Raw genomic sequence first — 17,961 nt, 5'->3', positions numbered from 1 at the left:
TCATACCATAATACTACTAAATACTTCCAAAAAATCCTGACGCAAATTAAAATGTAATGAACAAGCGTATCCCGGTCGTTAACTAATTGTTCTGTATAATTATTGCACTTCAGTTTTAACGTAAAAGGAATAAGGGTGAGTTTCGATAAGTTGGCATAAACTGATTTATGTGAACATCCTTTCACACGCATTGATAGCTCATATTGTTTTTAAATTCCTTGCCATTTGGTTGTGTCCTTACAGGATAGCAAAAAAAAAAAAAACTTAAAAATGTGTTCAAAATTAGTGATCTGTGCTATATTTTTTTTCTGTGGAGTGATTTCGGTAGCGTCTTTGAAAGTGGATTCGCCTGGTGTTTGTGTGGTGACCAAACAGTATGTATGATATTGTTTTTGTTTATATTTTAAATTCTTAGTCATTTTATTTAAAGCATAACTGTTAGTTTTAATTAATTGCGTCAAAATTGTGGATAACAAATAATTAACAGTGTTTTATTATGAACAATATAAGTCCTGCCAAAAACTATATATATTATTTATTTCTTCACTTCTTCTAAGAAATTTTATAAATTATATCTCTTGAAATACTACATGATTTTTAAAATCGACGTGTGGAAGGCAATATTTATATTACCTGTGGGATCTCCATATGATATGAGAGATATGTAGTATATAGGGTTTCGGATCGATCTACCTAGTTTATTGAACTTATAGAAAAACTAGATTTCCGCCCGCGGCTTCGCCCGCGTTTGCAAAGGAAAACCCGCATAGTTCCCGTTCCCGTGGGATTTCCGGGATAAAACCTATCCTATGTGTTAATCCAAGTTACCCTCTATATGTGTGCTAAATTTCATTGTAATCGGTTCAGTAGTTTTTACGTGAAAGAGTAACAAACATCCATACATCCATACATCCTTACAAACTTTCGCCTTTATAATGTATCTAATATCTAATATCTAATGATATTAGATATTAGATACATAACAAGTTCGAGTATGCAGGTACTAATAATAAAAATTACATTATTATAAGTAAAACATTAGATCATACTGGGAGTCTTGAGTAACGTGTTTTTAAAATAATAAAAAATTACACGTAATTTGCAATTTTTCTAAGGAAGTTATTAGTATTACTTTTAAAACAGCACATCGACATAAAATTCCTAGCTAAATGCTGCTAAAATATAAAATTAAAAAAATATATGAGTTAAAAACATTAAATAGAGCTTTTACCCAAGAATATTGTGCAGAGCTTTTACTGAAGAATATTAAACAGAGCTTTTACTAAAGAATATGAAATAGAGCTTTTACTAAAGAATATTAAACAGAGCTTTTACTAAAGAATATTAAACAGAGCTTTTACTGAAGAATATTAAACAGAGCTTTTACTGAAGAATATTAAACAGAGCTTTTATAAAAGAACATTAAAGAGAGCTTTTACTGAAGAATATTAAACAGAGCTTTTACTAAAGAATATGAAATAGATCTTTTACTAAAGAATATTAAACAGAGCTTTTACTAAAGAATATTAAACAGAGCTTTTACTGAAGAATATTAAACAGAGCTTTTACTGAAGAATATTAAACAGAGCTTTTATAAAAGAACATTAAAGAGAGCTTTTACTGAAGAATATTAAATAGAGCTTTTACAAAAGAACATTAAAAAGAGAGCAATTTATTATAGAATTACCTCCAAACTATTGGATTTCTAAAAAAAAAAAAAACACTTACTTCACTCACCTTTTTGTAATTAAACACAACATTACAAAAGTATATGTTAACTGAAAAGTATTTTTAAACATTTTAAATTATTAAAAAGGGGTTCTAAGCGATTTTTTCGCCGTGATCACAGCAACTATACATCGTGGTTTTAATCTCTTGTAGAGGCTTTAATATCTACAAACCATTTCTTTAAACAAATTAAATTATACAATTTTAAAAACTAGAAAAATAATTCACACGACGCGGGATTTGAACCCGCGTCTTTAGCCTGAACAGCCTCTAGGCCACCCTGGCCACCCGTGGTCCCGCCAGAGCAATCGAATTTATTCTACTCTTTCTTTTTCTCTTCTTATTTTTAAATAATTAAATGTTATTTTTGTTTACAGAGTAAGGAAAACCAGATACACTTCAGTGACCTTCGTGAAATGGTGCAGAGGCAGAAGATGTACAGCTGTCAAGAAGAAACCTATAGTTAGTATTATTATTTATTTATTAATAGCAAAAATTACTACGTTATTAATAGTAAGGTAAACTACATGTACCTTTAAGATATCGGTCAATAATAATGTAAAGCTTGGAAATTAAATTAAAAATAAAATATATGAAGGTATGTAAGCTTTATCGATCGTAATGAAATGTGATGAACAAACAGATAAATATGATTATATTTTCATATGAATACTATTGCTATAAACTTATAATGCCTTTTCTGGCGAGACTAGGAAAAGAAGGCCATAAGCCGAAATTTACGATTTCTTTATAAAGCTTTTCATTAGAAATTTCAATTTAATCGAAATTTTCATCAATATGTATATAAGTATTACTATGAAGTATTTCTTTGAATTTATACTCATTATGTTAATTTAAGCTCTAATGATTTCAATAACATTCAATCCAATTTCTAATTTCAGGTGTACACAAAGGCAGAACGTCAAACAGTATGCTGTAAGGGATGGGTCTACGAAGCGACAAGCGACTCTTGCGTGCCGTCTTGCAGCACCGGCTGCTATGGGGGGCGTTGTGTTGCTCCAGACCAATGCGTGTGCGACCCACCGACCATACTCGATCCTCAACACAACAATACTTGCGTTACACCAATATGCCTTCCAAACCAACACTCTCCCTGTGTTAATAGCGAATGCCAAAACAACAGTTGCATCTGCAAGCCAGGATATGAGAGATACAACACGACGCACTGCTACCACTGTGAACCAGACTACCAGATCGATGAGGACTTTACATGCAGGCTACACTGCGATCTGGGATATGCTGTAAATGGAGACCAGTGTGAACCCGTGTGCTATACGTGTGTAAACGCGAAATGTGTACAACCAAACGTGTGTCAATGCTATGAAGGTTACCACGGTTTTGGGGATGTGTGCGAACCGGTATGTAACTGTACAGGTAGATGCATAGCGCCCAATGTGTGTGAGTGTCCAGAAGGGTATAGGAATATAAGTGGACAATGTGAACCGATTTGTGATGGGTGTGTAAACGGAGTGTGTACAGCTCCTAATGTATGTACATGTTATGAAGGTTTCGCCAAGAATACAAAAGGCGAGTGTTATGATTGTGAAAAGTCGTGTACTAATTGTGATGATGCTGGGAACTGCTTGGACAATTGTACTGCTATGTGAGTATATTTTGCATGTTATAGAAGTTAAGTTAAGCGGGTGGTATAAAAAGATTAGACTGCTTGGTGAAGAGCTTTTGAACAATATTGCATATATTGCATGGCACAGATAAACTCAAACTTAAATATTTATTTATTCAATTAGACTTCTTCTAGAAGCACTTTTGAATCGTCACAGTCTTATCATTAACCACCGATTCGGAAAGCAGTGTTTAAGGAGCAGAACCGAGAAAAAAACTCCATATTATGTCAAAGAATACTGCTTATATTATTGCCTATCTACAACGGAGAGCCGGTCAACTGTGAAGTTGTTAATTTTAATTTATATCAATTTTGCATTTTAATTTACATGCATAATAAATTATGTTAAAACTTTTTTTCCTGTGGTTTAAATTAGTGTCAAGAGAAATTTATTTTTCTACATGTTCATTAATAATTATAATACATGGCTCTCTGACTGTTACGTTTTAAATGCTGCTAAAAAAATCTACCTACATGTTGATAATGTTAATTTAGTGGACATTAAGTGATATTACATATAAATGTTCATCAGATCTTTGATTTGCTTTTATAATATCACTTGTCTATAATAAATTATACATTTTAAACACTTTAATAAAACACAGCCCGTTTATCTCACAAAAAATGTACGCCTTAAAATTAATTCACACCGTTTTTTATTATGACATTTCGAGATAATATTCATGGAAGGCGTTTTAAACTTTTAATTTAACATTGTTGGTTTATTGAAGTGTATTAAGTAAATTTATTATTTTGAAAACTAACTGCTTATTTATGAAAACTATGTCTCTATCACAACTCTGATAATTACTTCACCTTATAAGCACAGAATAAATAATAGTAGCTAAACGCTATAAGTCAAAATCCGTCTAGCTTAGGCTGTAGAGCTTGCTTAGAAATAAACATAAACACGAAAAACATAACCCTCCTTCTGTCGCAGTCGGGTAAAAATCTACGTCATACTAAATGCATTATTGACGCACCTTAGTGCGCATTTAAAAGCCCTGACCGAGTTCTTATTAAGCTCATATAGTAAGTGTGACAACAAAGAAACTTACAATTTAAATCTTTGGCTTCTAATACATGAAAAAAAATATATTTTCATTACATGCGCTACACCATTTTTATTCTCTTTCTTCCCGGTTTTTATAGCATTGTATAAATGGTATTCTTCAAAAGGAGATTAATTTACAATTTTGTTCATTGCTCCATGTATGAATTAAAAATGTTATAAATAAAGAAATAATAAAATCATACCTATGAATGAATTAAAAACATACCAATTAAAACACCTTTATTAATGAAAAAAAAAAGACGGGTTGCACTCCGCGAGTGCCGGCAGAAGTGAAAACTTGATTAATAACGTTCAGCATGTTTGATATTTTGGAATGGTATCCGTCTTACGCATGGAATATAAGGGCTAAAAAAAACCGTCTTACGCTTTTTCGATCAGGCCACGTGTCCTGACGCGAGTTTAAGATTTTATACCCAACGCTGCTAAAGAAGTTTTCATTTCAAAAACTGAAATATATGTTCCTACGCTTAGAATGTAGAACCTTTTAGGAACATCGGTTAAAAATATACACCTCATGGACACCTCTTACAAAAATAAAGTGATACATTACCTTACAAAAACTCAATAACAATGAAGATGCACATACATAATTAATAGCAACATCTTGTTAAACTAATTTAAATACATAAGTTATAAATAAATCATAACTTAAAGTTAATGAACCTATAAATTATGGTTCTCGTGTGAAATCAATGAATAATGATTTATCATTTTCGCGATATCTATTTCCTGTCTCCCAGTCGTACTATTTCTAAAATATGTAGTTGGAATTATCAACAGCAACATAAATCTGTTTGTTTGTTTGCTTGAACGTCCTAATATCAGGAACCATGAGTCTGATTTGAAAAACTATTGCACTGTTAGATATACCATTAATCTAGGAGGGCTATTTAAGAAATTTATAAGAATGAATGAATGAAAAATTATTTTTTATACTCCATATAGGATACGTTATATAAACTTAACGATAAATTAATCAATGTACAGTAGGCGGCCTTATCGCTGGCAGCGATCTCTACCAGGCAACCCAAAAAAGATGAAGAAATTAATCAAGAAATAGTTTGCTTTAAGAGCTTTATTATAATTGTTGATAAATGTATATTAATATGTACTTAGTTAATAAAAAAATGCATTTACTTAGGCAAAATAAAACTTACCTTTCTCAGGTTACCATTTTTATTATTTTTACTAATTATGACTAAAAAATTTAGCATAATCGTTTATTTATTTTTTCTATCTATATTTGATACAATTATTGTATGGTTCACTTATTTTTTTACTATTACAACGACGACTTTGTTTAAATTATCTATACAGTATACTATAATATTGTAAAGCTGAAGAGTTTGTTTGTTTGTTTGAACGCGCTTATCTCAGGAACTACTGGTCCGATTTGAAAAATTCTTTCGGTATTAGAACTTCTTACAATTATATGGATATTGCAATTATCTGAAATAAATTAATTAAATAAATAAATAAATTAGATAGCCCATTTATCAAGGAAGGCTAGGATAGGCTATATTTAATCATCTTGCTGAGACCAACAGGAGCGGAGCACAGCTAGTAGATAAATAAATCCGCAATGTTCTAGAAACAATAGAACATATTAATTAAACTTTTAAAATTCCTATTACACATTGTATTCGTTTTAATCAATAGGAAAATTCCTGTCCTGTGGTAGATAATGTAGGATATTGAAATGTTAAAAATATTTGAAGCATTGTATCCTTTAAAACAACTAGGATAAGCGTGAATATTCCTTGTATGATTTGATGTTTCAGAATTGAATATGTTACATGCTGTACAAATAGTATATTGTTCTATATAGAGAAATGACGTGCTTTAAGCTAGATAATAACTTTTCCCTGTTCTATGACAATAAATAAGTAATATCATAATATACATGCTTCATTTTAATAAATATTGATATTTAGAATAGAAATCCATACTAATACCTATTATAAATGCGAAAGTAACTCTGTCTGTCTGTCTGTTACTCAATCACGCCTTAACTACTGAACCAATTTGCATGAAATTTGGTATAGAGATATTTTGATACCCGAGAAAGGACATAGGCTACTTTTTATCCCGGGAAATAGGATAGGTTTTATCCCGGAAATCCCACGGGAGCGGGAACTATACGGGTTTTTCTTTGACTGCGCGGGCGAAGCTGCGGGTGGAAAGCTAGTATTGAATAATTGACAAATTTTCTTAATAACGATGGAGAATTTTATTTTCAAATGATTTTTTTTTATTTATTTATAATGGAGCTTTTATATTATTATTTGAAAGAAATCACTTTCAGATATACGCTTTCTTACGAAAATTATAACATTCATCAAAGTGTAAGAACAATAAAAAGATTTTTTTACTATAGAAACGGTTAAACGCACATACAATCATCGAAATAAGAGTCGTTTAACCAGATTGGGCAAATTTAATATATTTACATTGGGATATTCACAATACATATTTACTTACAAAATATTGTGCAATAATTTATTATTATTTACACAGATTATTACCCTTAGGGCCGATTTTTCAATGCTTGGATAAAACTTATCCGTCCAATAAAGTATTACACGATAATATTAAAATGTCACGTAAACTGGCAAATACGGGCAATTAGAATACGTTTTTAAAATGGTAGTTTTATACATTATTCTACGAATAAGTTTTAACCAATGATTGAAAAATCAGCCCTTAATGTATTTTCTTCGTAAAAATACATATTGCGAGGTTCTAGAAAACAGATTTAGTAAATCTATACTAATATTATAAAGCTGAAGAGTTCGTTTGTTTGAATGATTGTTTGTTTGAACGCGCTAATCTCGGGAACTACTGGTCCTATTTGAAAAATTTTTTCGGTGTATGATAGCTCATTTATCGAGGAAGGCTATAGGCTATAATCACAGGCTATAATATAATATCATCATGCTAAGACCAACAGGAGTGGAGCAATGCGAGTGAAACCGCGGGGAACAGCTAGTTGTTTATTTATTTATTTCAAATTCAAATTACACACAATATCACACTAGTTTGTCTATTTTTAGTTAAGTAATTTATTCAATGTTTGCATTTGTTTCACACTGTTCCGGATCACCCAAGTTAAAAGTTTAAAAGTTTTATTGTTATTGCTAAATAAAACACATAATTGATCGTTTGTGTTAACACTGAGTTTTATCGTGAGTATTAATTCACTAAAAGCTGAATAATTCCATTGATTTGATTTGTGATAACACTTTCAGAGGAAAATCACACAGTTATAAACAATATCCAATAAAAATATCTCACTTTTGTGCACTAAAACTATTTTTACTTTAAAGATTTTTGCGCATCCAATGTTTACTTTTGTGACGTTGACGTACGATGTTGATGTTGATGTTGTTTATAAGAATTATAGTAGAATTCAATGGATGTGAGATTATAAATTTATACGAAGAATAATACATAAGACTTCGTAATGGCGTTTATAAAATTCCTGTACATTGTTTTCCTTTGTTATTATTTGTTTTCAATAACGACGAGTTGCGGTTGCATTTTAATTTATCGAAAAAATATATTTCTTATAGTATCTACTATATAAATAAAGAAAATAAAATAAAATAAAACAGCTTAAAATAATAGCTAATATTAGTTTATAAACTTAAATTTTATTGTTTTATGGAGAAAGCTTTCTATATTACATATTTCTATTTTCTGTCCTAATTCTCAAGTTCATGTTTTAAAATACTTAAACTTATTTATTGCGATTCTTAATATGTTGTTTATATTGTGTATGTTGTATCTTATATTATAAATGCGAAAGTTTGTGAGGATGTGTGTGTGTGTGTGTTTGTTACTCTTTCACGCAAGTACTACTGAACCGATTACAATGAAATTTAGCACACATATAGAGGGAAACTTGGATTTACTAATAGGATAGGTTTTATCCCGGAAATCTTACGGGAACGGGAACTATGCGGGTTGTTCTTAAAAAATGCGGGCGAAGACGAGGGCGGAAAGCTAGTAGCCTATAATACCTATTTAGAATATGTATCTCACTAAAAAAATTTCACTAAATAAATCAATGAATTAGCTATTTCATATTGTTGTGTACAAACATGCTAATGGAGCAAATATATTTAATTTTAGAAGAAAGAGCTTTTCTATAGAGAAACAATTGAAAGTATATGACATAACAATACCATAATAAGTGATAAAATAACATTCAAGGACAGTTAATTATTCATATATAATTAAGTGTTTGATAATATTGCATTAACGTTGTTAAAATATATATACAGGATGGTTAAAAAGAGCTTTTTCCATAAAAATCATACACATATTTTTTTTGCCATCTTTTTATTGTTTAATAATAATTAAAATAGGTCACATGGCACCAAAAATGGTTAAGTGTGAGTCAGATTATGAACAATAAAATTTATTCTTACAAAATATACTATGACGTGAGTGTGACGTCACACAACCATTAGGGTTGTAAGTTGCAACCAACGACGTCATTGGCTTTGACAAGCAAAGAAAACTGATGGTCCTTCTTCACAGGGGATAGCGTTGGGCGAGTAGAGGCAATCACGATAGTATAGAGGGCCCAAATGCTCGGCCGCCATTGTTTGTTAATCGCCGTAATGGATGGCAAACATCGATGTTCATTTGTTGGGCCATCGCTGCCCATTGTGTAGAGAGCCTATAAGATATGTAGTAGTCGCCAACTGTCGAAATTCCACCTCAATATAATCCTGTATTCCATCGCGTGATATGTAGCTAAGCATTCGCCACATCTTCATAGTAATATTGCAATGTATGCTTAAAAGGGAACAATTATGTACGACCAATGTTTAATGATTAAGAATATACTTAACGCTCCCAAATTATTAACTAAATGCGAATAACGTCCCGCCGAAGGCCAGACACTATAAATCATTAAAAAAATGCTTTGTTGTTTTTGTACCTCAGATAGGTTGGCTATAAAACATACAGTAAGTAGACCGTAAAATAGCTGGTCGATTAGTGTAACGTGACACGAATTTCAATCAATGGCTCATCGTCAATCGCTCGTTTGATTTGGCTTTGTGAAATTAGGGATCCGTCAAAATGTGTATGCTTGAAATGGATGGAGGAAATTGAATGCATTTTGTGTTTGGTACGTAATGTTTGCGTGGGTGCTAGATGAATCTGTCATTTAAATCATCATCATGCTTCAAAAAGTAGATGATGATATAAGGATTCAATTTTAGTATTATTTACTGGGAGTAGGTTGTAGGAGTAGGAATAGCAGAATTTTTAATTTTTTTGGTGTATAATATTTCGTTAGTATTAACGAGCTTTCAAGTTCTAATAGAAATTAAAGCTAGAACTAAACGTAAACTTAACAAACGTTTCATATAAGGACAAATAGGTATGCAGATTTAAAAAACCCTTTAGATTTCACATGCATGATCAACATTGTTATATTTTCAAATATTATTAGTAATTAATAAAACATTCCTAAATTATAGGTGTGTAAACTAATTAATACATTTATCCTATATTGAAAAACTTTTTTCAACGGAACCCACGACCAAATCGACACTGCTCTCACCGATCTATCGTCATTTAATAATCGGCTTTCGTTTTGCACGTGCAATTTTTTTATGAGATACCCGACAAATTTGCATAGCAATTTTTGTATATTCACATCTCGTAGCAAGCATCGCCGGATGTTCCGCTAGTCGATGGGAAATGCCATTGTTTGAGCCGTAAGTTGTAGCCGAGAAATGTGTTTTTTTTAACCGACTTTAAAAATTGAGGTCTTGATAAGGAGGTGTTATGTCAGTTGTTAATTGATTTATTTGCAAGTATTTTGATACGTAAAATATTTTTAAGAGACAAACTACAAGGGAAAGGGTATTCTCTATACAATTTAATGACAATGCTATAAATATGTTTTTATATGAAAAAAATGTTGTGTGGTTTTATGAAACCACGGTAAAAGTGAAACTGTTCGAACGGTTCCGAACACTGCTTTGTGTAGCGCATGTCGCGTGACGGTCGGTTGCCGCGATACACGCGACATGCGCTACACAGACCAAAAAGTTTGAGACGATGTAATAAAAGTTTCACTTTAAAAAAAAATGTAGAGATATTAATAAATAAGTTAATATAAATAGCATCTAGTACGTCTACATCGCAAGGTTTGAATTCAAGATTCCGTTGGCATAACTCTTATCCGATGCTACGATTTATAGAACTTTCCTGAGCTTTTTTGTGTTATTCAAACGGCCTTTCGTTTTTATAAACATTAAAATAAATATATTTCTTATAATTTATACTTATAACAATGGATATTTTTAGATGAGCACCAACTTTTATGGAATATGCGTATATCTTACATTATTCTCAGTAATTTGTGAATAGTAGGTACCCTACAGTATGGATGATTTTTAATTGTTATATAGTATTGTTAACGATTGACTATATACAGATAAAATTCTGTATGTAGTAAATCGTCTCGAAGCTATTCAGTTCCTATTGTTTTGCCAGAATTTCAATTAATGCAGTACCTTCCTATATCAAAATTCAGTGTTAAGTTACATTAGAATATAATCTATAACACTATCTTTCGAGCTTTAAATTAACTCCATATATCTGAGTATTGTTAAATAAAAGACGATCTATCGCCCATAAAAAGCGAATCTCTTACAGAGGATCCGTTGTGAGGATACGATGCATACATCGTCATAATTATAAACATAAAACAACGTCCTGTATGTATGTTCCAACCGTCAGTTGTTTACGTGTAGTGCAGGGGACTGACCGTGTTTTTTGTTGCGTGCGGTTGTGATAATTATTATCAGTTAGTTAGTGGAACTATGGATGCTTTAAGGCTGTTGATTTTGCTCAGTTTGATGATAATTGTCGTGCTTGGATTGAAGGAGGGCGATCCACATGTTTGTCAAATGTAAGTGCTTTTTTATGGAGAAAAGTGGTAATTGTTAGTAGCTTTTGATAAGGCTTGTGGCCTCAAATCCACCCTATTATCAAATAGGGTGTATTTCAGGAATTGAAGGACCTTGTAAGTGCCTAATAGTTGATAGATAGCTTGGTACACGGGTTGGTTTGTAGTTTTTGATAAGGCGTGTGTACTATAAATGGCAGGGTGGATTTGAGGGGTCTTGTTAGATAGCCTGATATTTAATAGCTTATAGCTTGACACTGTTTAATATTGGTTGAATTATTTATTTAGTTAAGTGAGACATGTAAAGAGCATATTTTTTATTCTCATATTATGTTATCAATGATGATTTGTAATGTGAGTGGGTTACAAGTTCAAGGTCATTGATAGAAATTGTTGTACTCTCTATTATTTTTATTAATTGCAATTTCATTATTAATAAATTCAATTGACAACAAGTTTACATGCCGTTTAAAACAGTTGATGTTTACTCAACGTATTTTCTGCAATTTGAAATGATCAGCCATTTTTTGTATAAAAAAGTAACTATACCAACCATCAACCTTTTGTGGCTATAGTAGTATTTAGTAGAATAGATCGGTAACTAAATAATGAATATTCAATAGAAAAGCTCAATTCCAAAAGAACATAGTTTTGACGCGATCTATGTTAATGTACCTATATTATGGGTTCTCGCTCTCCGCCCTCTATCTCGAGAACGGTTCACCGTATGAATTTTTTTTAAAGATTTGCAGAGAATTTTGTATTCTACAATATTGATAACTAGCTGTCCTCCCCGGTTTTACCCGCAGTGCTCAGCTCTTCTCGTCTTAGCGAGATGATATATAGCCTTCCTCAATAAATGGACTATCTAACACCGAAAGAACTTTCAAATCGAACCAGTAGTTCCCGATGTTAGCGCGTTCAAACAAACAAACTCTTCAGCTCTATAATATTATAAGTATAGATAAATACAAAAAGGCATGAGAAACCCCCAACGATCATAGAGCCATCTTGTCAAAAATAAACACAGAGCTACCACAAACACCAACGAACATATTTTAGTTAATTATGTGCTGTTTATCTTCAAAACAAGTTATCTAATTGTAACGACATTCAATTATGACGGTTAATTTTCCGTTTAGGAAAAAAAAGCACGTGGTTTTGTTTGAATTAATTATGTATCTAATTATAAATTTTAAGTATATTTATATACGCTATAATTAAAACATCATTTTAAAAGTATGCTTTGTTAATTTCATGTTTTTTCTTATATGAATATATTAAAAGGAACCATTTTTGCATCGCTGCTCAATTTCTATCCGCCTCCTCGGTACAGTGGTTGACGCGTGAGCGTAACACCGAGGGGTACTGGGTTCGATTCCCGATGGAGACGAAGAAAAAAAAATGTCTTGGTCTGGTAGGACACAGAAGGCTGATCACCTACTTGTCCCTAAAGAAAATCGATCAGTGAAACAGATGTATAATGCATCTGCCCCTTACCCCACTAGGGGACATGGGACTTCACTTTTTTCAATTTCTATTGGATGTAGAAATTGAGCAGCGATGCAAAAATGTCGTAATGTTACATAATATTTATAAATAAACTATCAATACAAACACAAAAATACTTTATCAATTCGAAGCCAATAATTCCTGAGATTAATGCGTTGAACCAAACAAACAATATTTCGGATAGGGAAAAGTTACGAATAATACCGCAATTTTAATAGAGTACGTACAAATACGATTGTACGATAATATATTATTATCTCCGAATGATTCATTAATTTAAAGGACCGAAACACAAACATAATATGGTAAAGTTAATTAATAAATTAATTATAAGTACTTGACCGACATGCTCGATTGTTTTTTGACGATTTACCGCCCTTGAAATCTCCTGCATACAAAATTTCATGAAAATTATGGACGACGTTAAGTAACCGTAATAAATGTCTGGGTCTAAGATTCTAAGATTTTAAAATATATTATTATGCAGTATTTATATACATTAAAATTAAGTTCTTTTGTTTCAGGCGAGATCCGAAGACCAAGGTATGTACCTACATTTATTAGATGATGGGGATTTAAAGTATTTACTTCTACATTTAAAGTCGTATGTCCACACATAGTAGAATAAAATGCTTGAAGCATTTATCTGTTTGTATGTAACCAGTTCATGAAAATAATTGCTATCCCAAGTTTAATAGTCTGACATCATCTCTTTCAGCGATTGAGGTACGCGTGCTGTGAAGAATATTTCTTCAACTATACGACTAAATCTTGTGAACCTAAATGCAAAGATGGTTGCTTGCGAGGGCGGTGCGTCTCGAAAAATCATTGCACGTGTACACCACCCTTGATTCTGCATAATAACAATGAGTGCATTGACCCCCCGCCTAAATGCGATAAACCTTGCACAAACGCCAACTGTACAGCCACAAACACATGCACATGCTACGATGGATACGAACACTCCGACGCCTTCACTTGCATCCCCAAATGTACTCCATCTTGCGTACACGGGACCTGCGTCGCGCCGAATCTATGTGCGTGCTTACAAGGCTACACGATGAACAATAATTCCGAATGCGAACCAGTCTGCACAAGCTGTGAGAACGGCAAATGTACAGCACCAGACACATGCGAATGTAATGCCAACTATCAAAAGATAAACGACAAATGCGAACCGATCTGCCAACGACCTTGTGAAAATGGAATTTGCACTGAGCCTGATAAGTGCGCTTGTCATGTCGGTTATGAAAGAGACCCGCTAGATCCGTATATCTGCCGGCGGACTTGCGATACTCCATGCGTCAACGCTTCCTGTGTATCGGGCGTATGTATTTGCCACCCCGGTTACTCAGCAGTTAATTCGTCAACCTGCGCTCCAATCTGTGACGATTGTGCTCATGGAGACTGTATAGCTCCTAAAACATGCAAATGTCACGAGGGTTATTCTTTAGACGACGGAAAGTGCAAGCCAATTTGCAAACGGGGTTGTGTGAACGGCTCCTGCATTGCTCCAGATCAATGCGAATGCTTAGGGGGATATAGAAAGACTAAAGACATTGCAGTATGTGAACGCGATGAGCCCATTTGTGGGAATTGCGATAATGGGAGGTGCGTATCACCGAACGTTTGCTTCTGTAACGAGGGCTATATAATGGTGGATGGTTCTTGTAAAGCGACTTGTTCGAAGCCCTGCGTTAATGGAGAGTGTGTCGAGCCGAACAAATGCGAATGCCTCGATGGCTTTATTCGAAACGGAACAGATATAACGTCATGTTACAAGACGTGCTCGTGCGATAATGGGGTCTGCGTGGACGGTGAATGCATCTGCAACAGAGGGTTTGATTTGATGAACGATACCTGTCAAGAAATTAAGCCGTAAGTATCTTTTAAAGTATAAAATGAGTTTATTTTTGTGTATTCTTTTGTCATCGTTCGTGTTCAACTAGACATCTATTTCTTTATATAATTTTGCAAGATCAATAGTTTTAAGTGCGCACCTGTTGTATGAATTATTCCCAAATATTGTTATTGTTAAAAGTTAACGAACTGTGTGGGGTTTAGATAGTTTATGAATCATAATCGAAAATTAGCACTAGTTCTTAGTTCATCGTAACTATTATTATGGTTAAAAGCAATTGTTTGAAAAACATAGCGTGTATCTGTTTAATGTTAATACGCATATGAATTATCAACAATGTAGAGTTAATAAAAAACAGGATTTTCTTAAGATAAAATAGGTTATGTATAAATGTTTGCCTGTGCGAAATTTATTTAATATTAACATTGCGTATCAATTGAATTTAAGCCTAATATAATGTATTTCTGGACTAAGCATAGATAGAAGAAATAAAATAAAATAACAATTTTCAGACATAATATAATAAAACGAAATTAATTCGACCTACTGACCTTACATCCATACTAATATTATAAATGCGAAAGTAACTCTGTCTGTCTGTCTGTTACTCAATCACGCCTAAACTACTGAACCAATTTTCATGAAATTTGGTATGGAGATATTTTGATACCCGAGAAAGGACATAGGATACTTTTTATCCCGGGAAAAAGACGTAATCCCAAAAATCCCACGGGAACGGGAACTATACGGGTTTTTCTTTGACTGCGCGGGTGAAGCCGCGGGCGGAAACCTAGTTATACATATATACAACAACACAATCGTTAAATTAACCAACGTTCCGAAAATAATGAAGTTCTCAATTTGTAGTGAAGTTTTTATGAAAACTAATGACTCAAACCTTTTCATATTATTCATGATATACATAATATGTTGTATTTCCAGAATTGACTGCAACAGTTGTAATAGCGCCTGTCCTGATGAAGCCTGCTGGTGTATGGATGGTAGACCATGTTATAAGGTCGATAACAGCGCTGAAGAATCTTCAGCAGTAAGGTATGGTAATAGAGTTATTTTTTGAATTAATTGCACATGTTTTCTAGTGGTAAAAGCTGTAATCGATATATGATAAACTTATTTATTACAAACATCAGATATAAAAAAAATATGAAAGAAAACATGAACTAACAAATCATCTTTTTAAATAAAATATATTATATAATAAATATATTATGTAATTCAATGTAATTCACATAATGTAATACAATATTATATTGTACTGTTTTTGTATATTATGTATTTTTTTTTCATAGTTCCCAGGGGAACGGGAACTATGCGCGTTTACCTTAAGCTGCGGGCAAAAAGCTAGTAAATAATAACATATTTCCAGGTTGGCTGGCCTCGAGATGGGATGGCTGTTGGGAGGCTGCGTGGGAATCCTTCTGGTGACCGCGATGATCATCGTCATAGGCCATATCTGGAGGAAGCGGCGCGAGTGTGGAACGGAAACGTTGGCCAACGGTACGATAGCTAATCACTTAGTCATCCTTATCGCACTGCTAAATTGCGTTTGACTACCTCTATTATCTGTGAATACATGTATAATTTGTTTATTTTCAGTCCAGTTGTAAATTGTAATGGAGAATTAGGTTAATATTGCTATTTGTGTAAATCAAAACTATAAGGACTACTTATAGAAACAAATTTGAGGATCTACCAATAGGTGTTCCCAAGGGCCCTGTTCTAGGTCCCACTTTGTTCTTTGTAAAAAAGTTTGGCGTTGATTTTTTACTTAATAATGGGGATACATTTAAGCTTTTTCGATTATTTATATATCGTATTACTTACATTGTTAATTTACATAAAACTACGAACTCTCAATAAGTATAATACTTATATTTATTGGCAAAAAAAAAAATAACTATAAATCTCTTTATATCATACCTTTTCAGGTGAACTCGGTAATAGTCCTTGGAATGGCAGCGTCCTCTTCGCAGCTCCGGAAACACTAAAGAAGCGAAATCTTAGTTTGCATGATATTCATACAAATATCGACGAAGATGACGAAAATACCGAAATTGATCCTCTCGCGCCTGCTGTGGTTTCAGATCATAGAATATAACGTAGTCATAATGTAGTAAATATAATAGGTGCTATCTAAGAGATCTGATTGGTTGAAGATATTCTCATTGATGCACATGATTTGTCCGTTGCGTTGGTGCACATCATATTTTACTATTTGTTGGTTTTGTTTATTATACTGCGAGGTATAGACACTGAAATGTGGAATTTGTGTTGGATTTTATAGCTTATTAGATTAAACTAGAAAAGTCAATTTTAGTGACCTAATAGATATAATAATTTTGATAATGTCCTTGAAAATATAATGATCGAAACAAAATTTATATTAGGTGATGACGCGGATTTTACTTATTGGATGAAACAACGAATTACGAAATTAAATACGAAAATGATGAAGAGCCGTTGGTTTAAAATGCAATTTTAAAATCAATGGTGTCATTAGGTAATAGTTAAAAATAACTTTAGGTATATAAGAGTGAAAGCTGTGACAAAGGAGGTGCTGTAGATACTGACTGCTGCATTCAGAAACGTTCAACGATTTTCAATATTAGAGACATATATGTTTGTATTAGGGCTGATTTTTCAATCCTTGGTTTAAACTTATTCGTCGAATAATGTATAAAACTACCATTTTAAAAACGTATTCTAATTGCCCGTATTTGACAGTTTACGTGACATTTTAATATTATCGTGTAATACTTTATTGGACGGATAAGTTTTATCCAAGCATTGAAAAATCGGCCCTATACTTATAAATTTCAGGTGCGGTAGATACTAGATTTAGTATGGGTTATAAATAATTACTTTGAGAGACAGATAAAAGAAAAACATCAATTATTATTAAATTATGAACCTTTCTGAGTGCACTCAATGAAAACTGTCGCTCTTAGAGAACTTATAATGTTTCTAGAAGGTTCTGTGTGAACAGCATGATTGTAAGTAAGTAGATATAAGCTTGATATTTAATATCGCTCGAATTAAGTTGAATTTATATAGAAACGCTAGAGCTATTTTTAATAGATAATGTTTTTAACAACGAATTTTAACCGTGACAGATATTTTGCGAGATGAGAGATATACTGATAAAGGTGCTGATAGCGTACTTATCATATTTGGCGTATATT

The 17,961-nt window shown here is 32.6% G+C and overlaps 1 protein-coding gene across 1 annotated transcript; it reads left to right on the top strand.

Annotated features, from left to right (window-relative positions):
• The first annotated feature begins 239 nt into the window (after positions 1 to 239).
• Positions 240 to 17,402, top strand: LOC149905457 (uncharacterized). The gene is made up of 8 exons (XM_090106753.1): positions 240 to 374; positions 2,106 to 2,190; positions 2,631 to 3,352; positions 13,422 to 13,440; positions 13,616 to 14,775; positions 15,701 to 15,811; positions 16,146 to 16,276; positions 16,708 to 17,402. The coding sequence occupies exons 1-8, from the start codon at positions 271 to 273 to the stop codon at positions 16,875 to 16,877; spliced, it is 2,502 nt and encodes an 833-aa protein (XP_089962879.1). The 5' UTR covers positions 240 to 270; the 3' UTR covers positions 16,878 to 17,402.
• Positions 17,403 to 17,961: the final 559 nt, after the last annotated feature.

This window comes from Colias eurytheme, chromosome 10 (genome assembly GCF_061535395.1).
Source record: "Colias eurytheme isolate Ceu_HAF_F1 chromosome 10, ilColEury1 Martin Lab GWU primary, whole genome shotgun sequence".
Classification (NCBI taxonomy): Eukaryota; Metazoa; Arthropoda; class Insecta; order Lepidoptera; family Pieridae; genus Colias; species Colias eurytheme.
The sequence above is the reverse complement of the archived record's forward strand: the minus strand, read 5'-3'. Positions and strand labels throughout refer to the sequence as shown.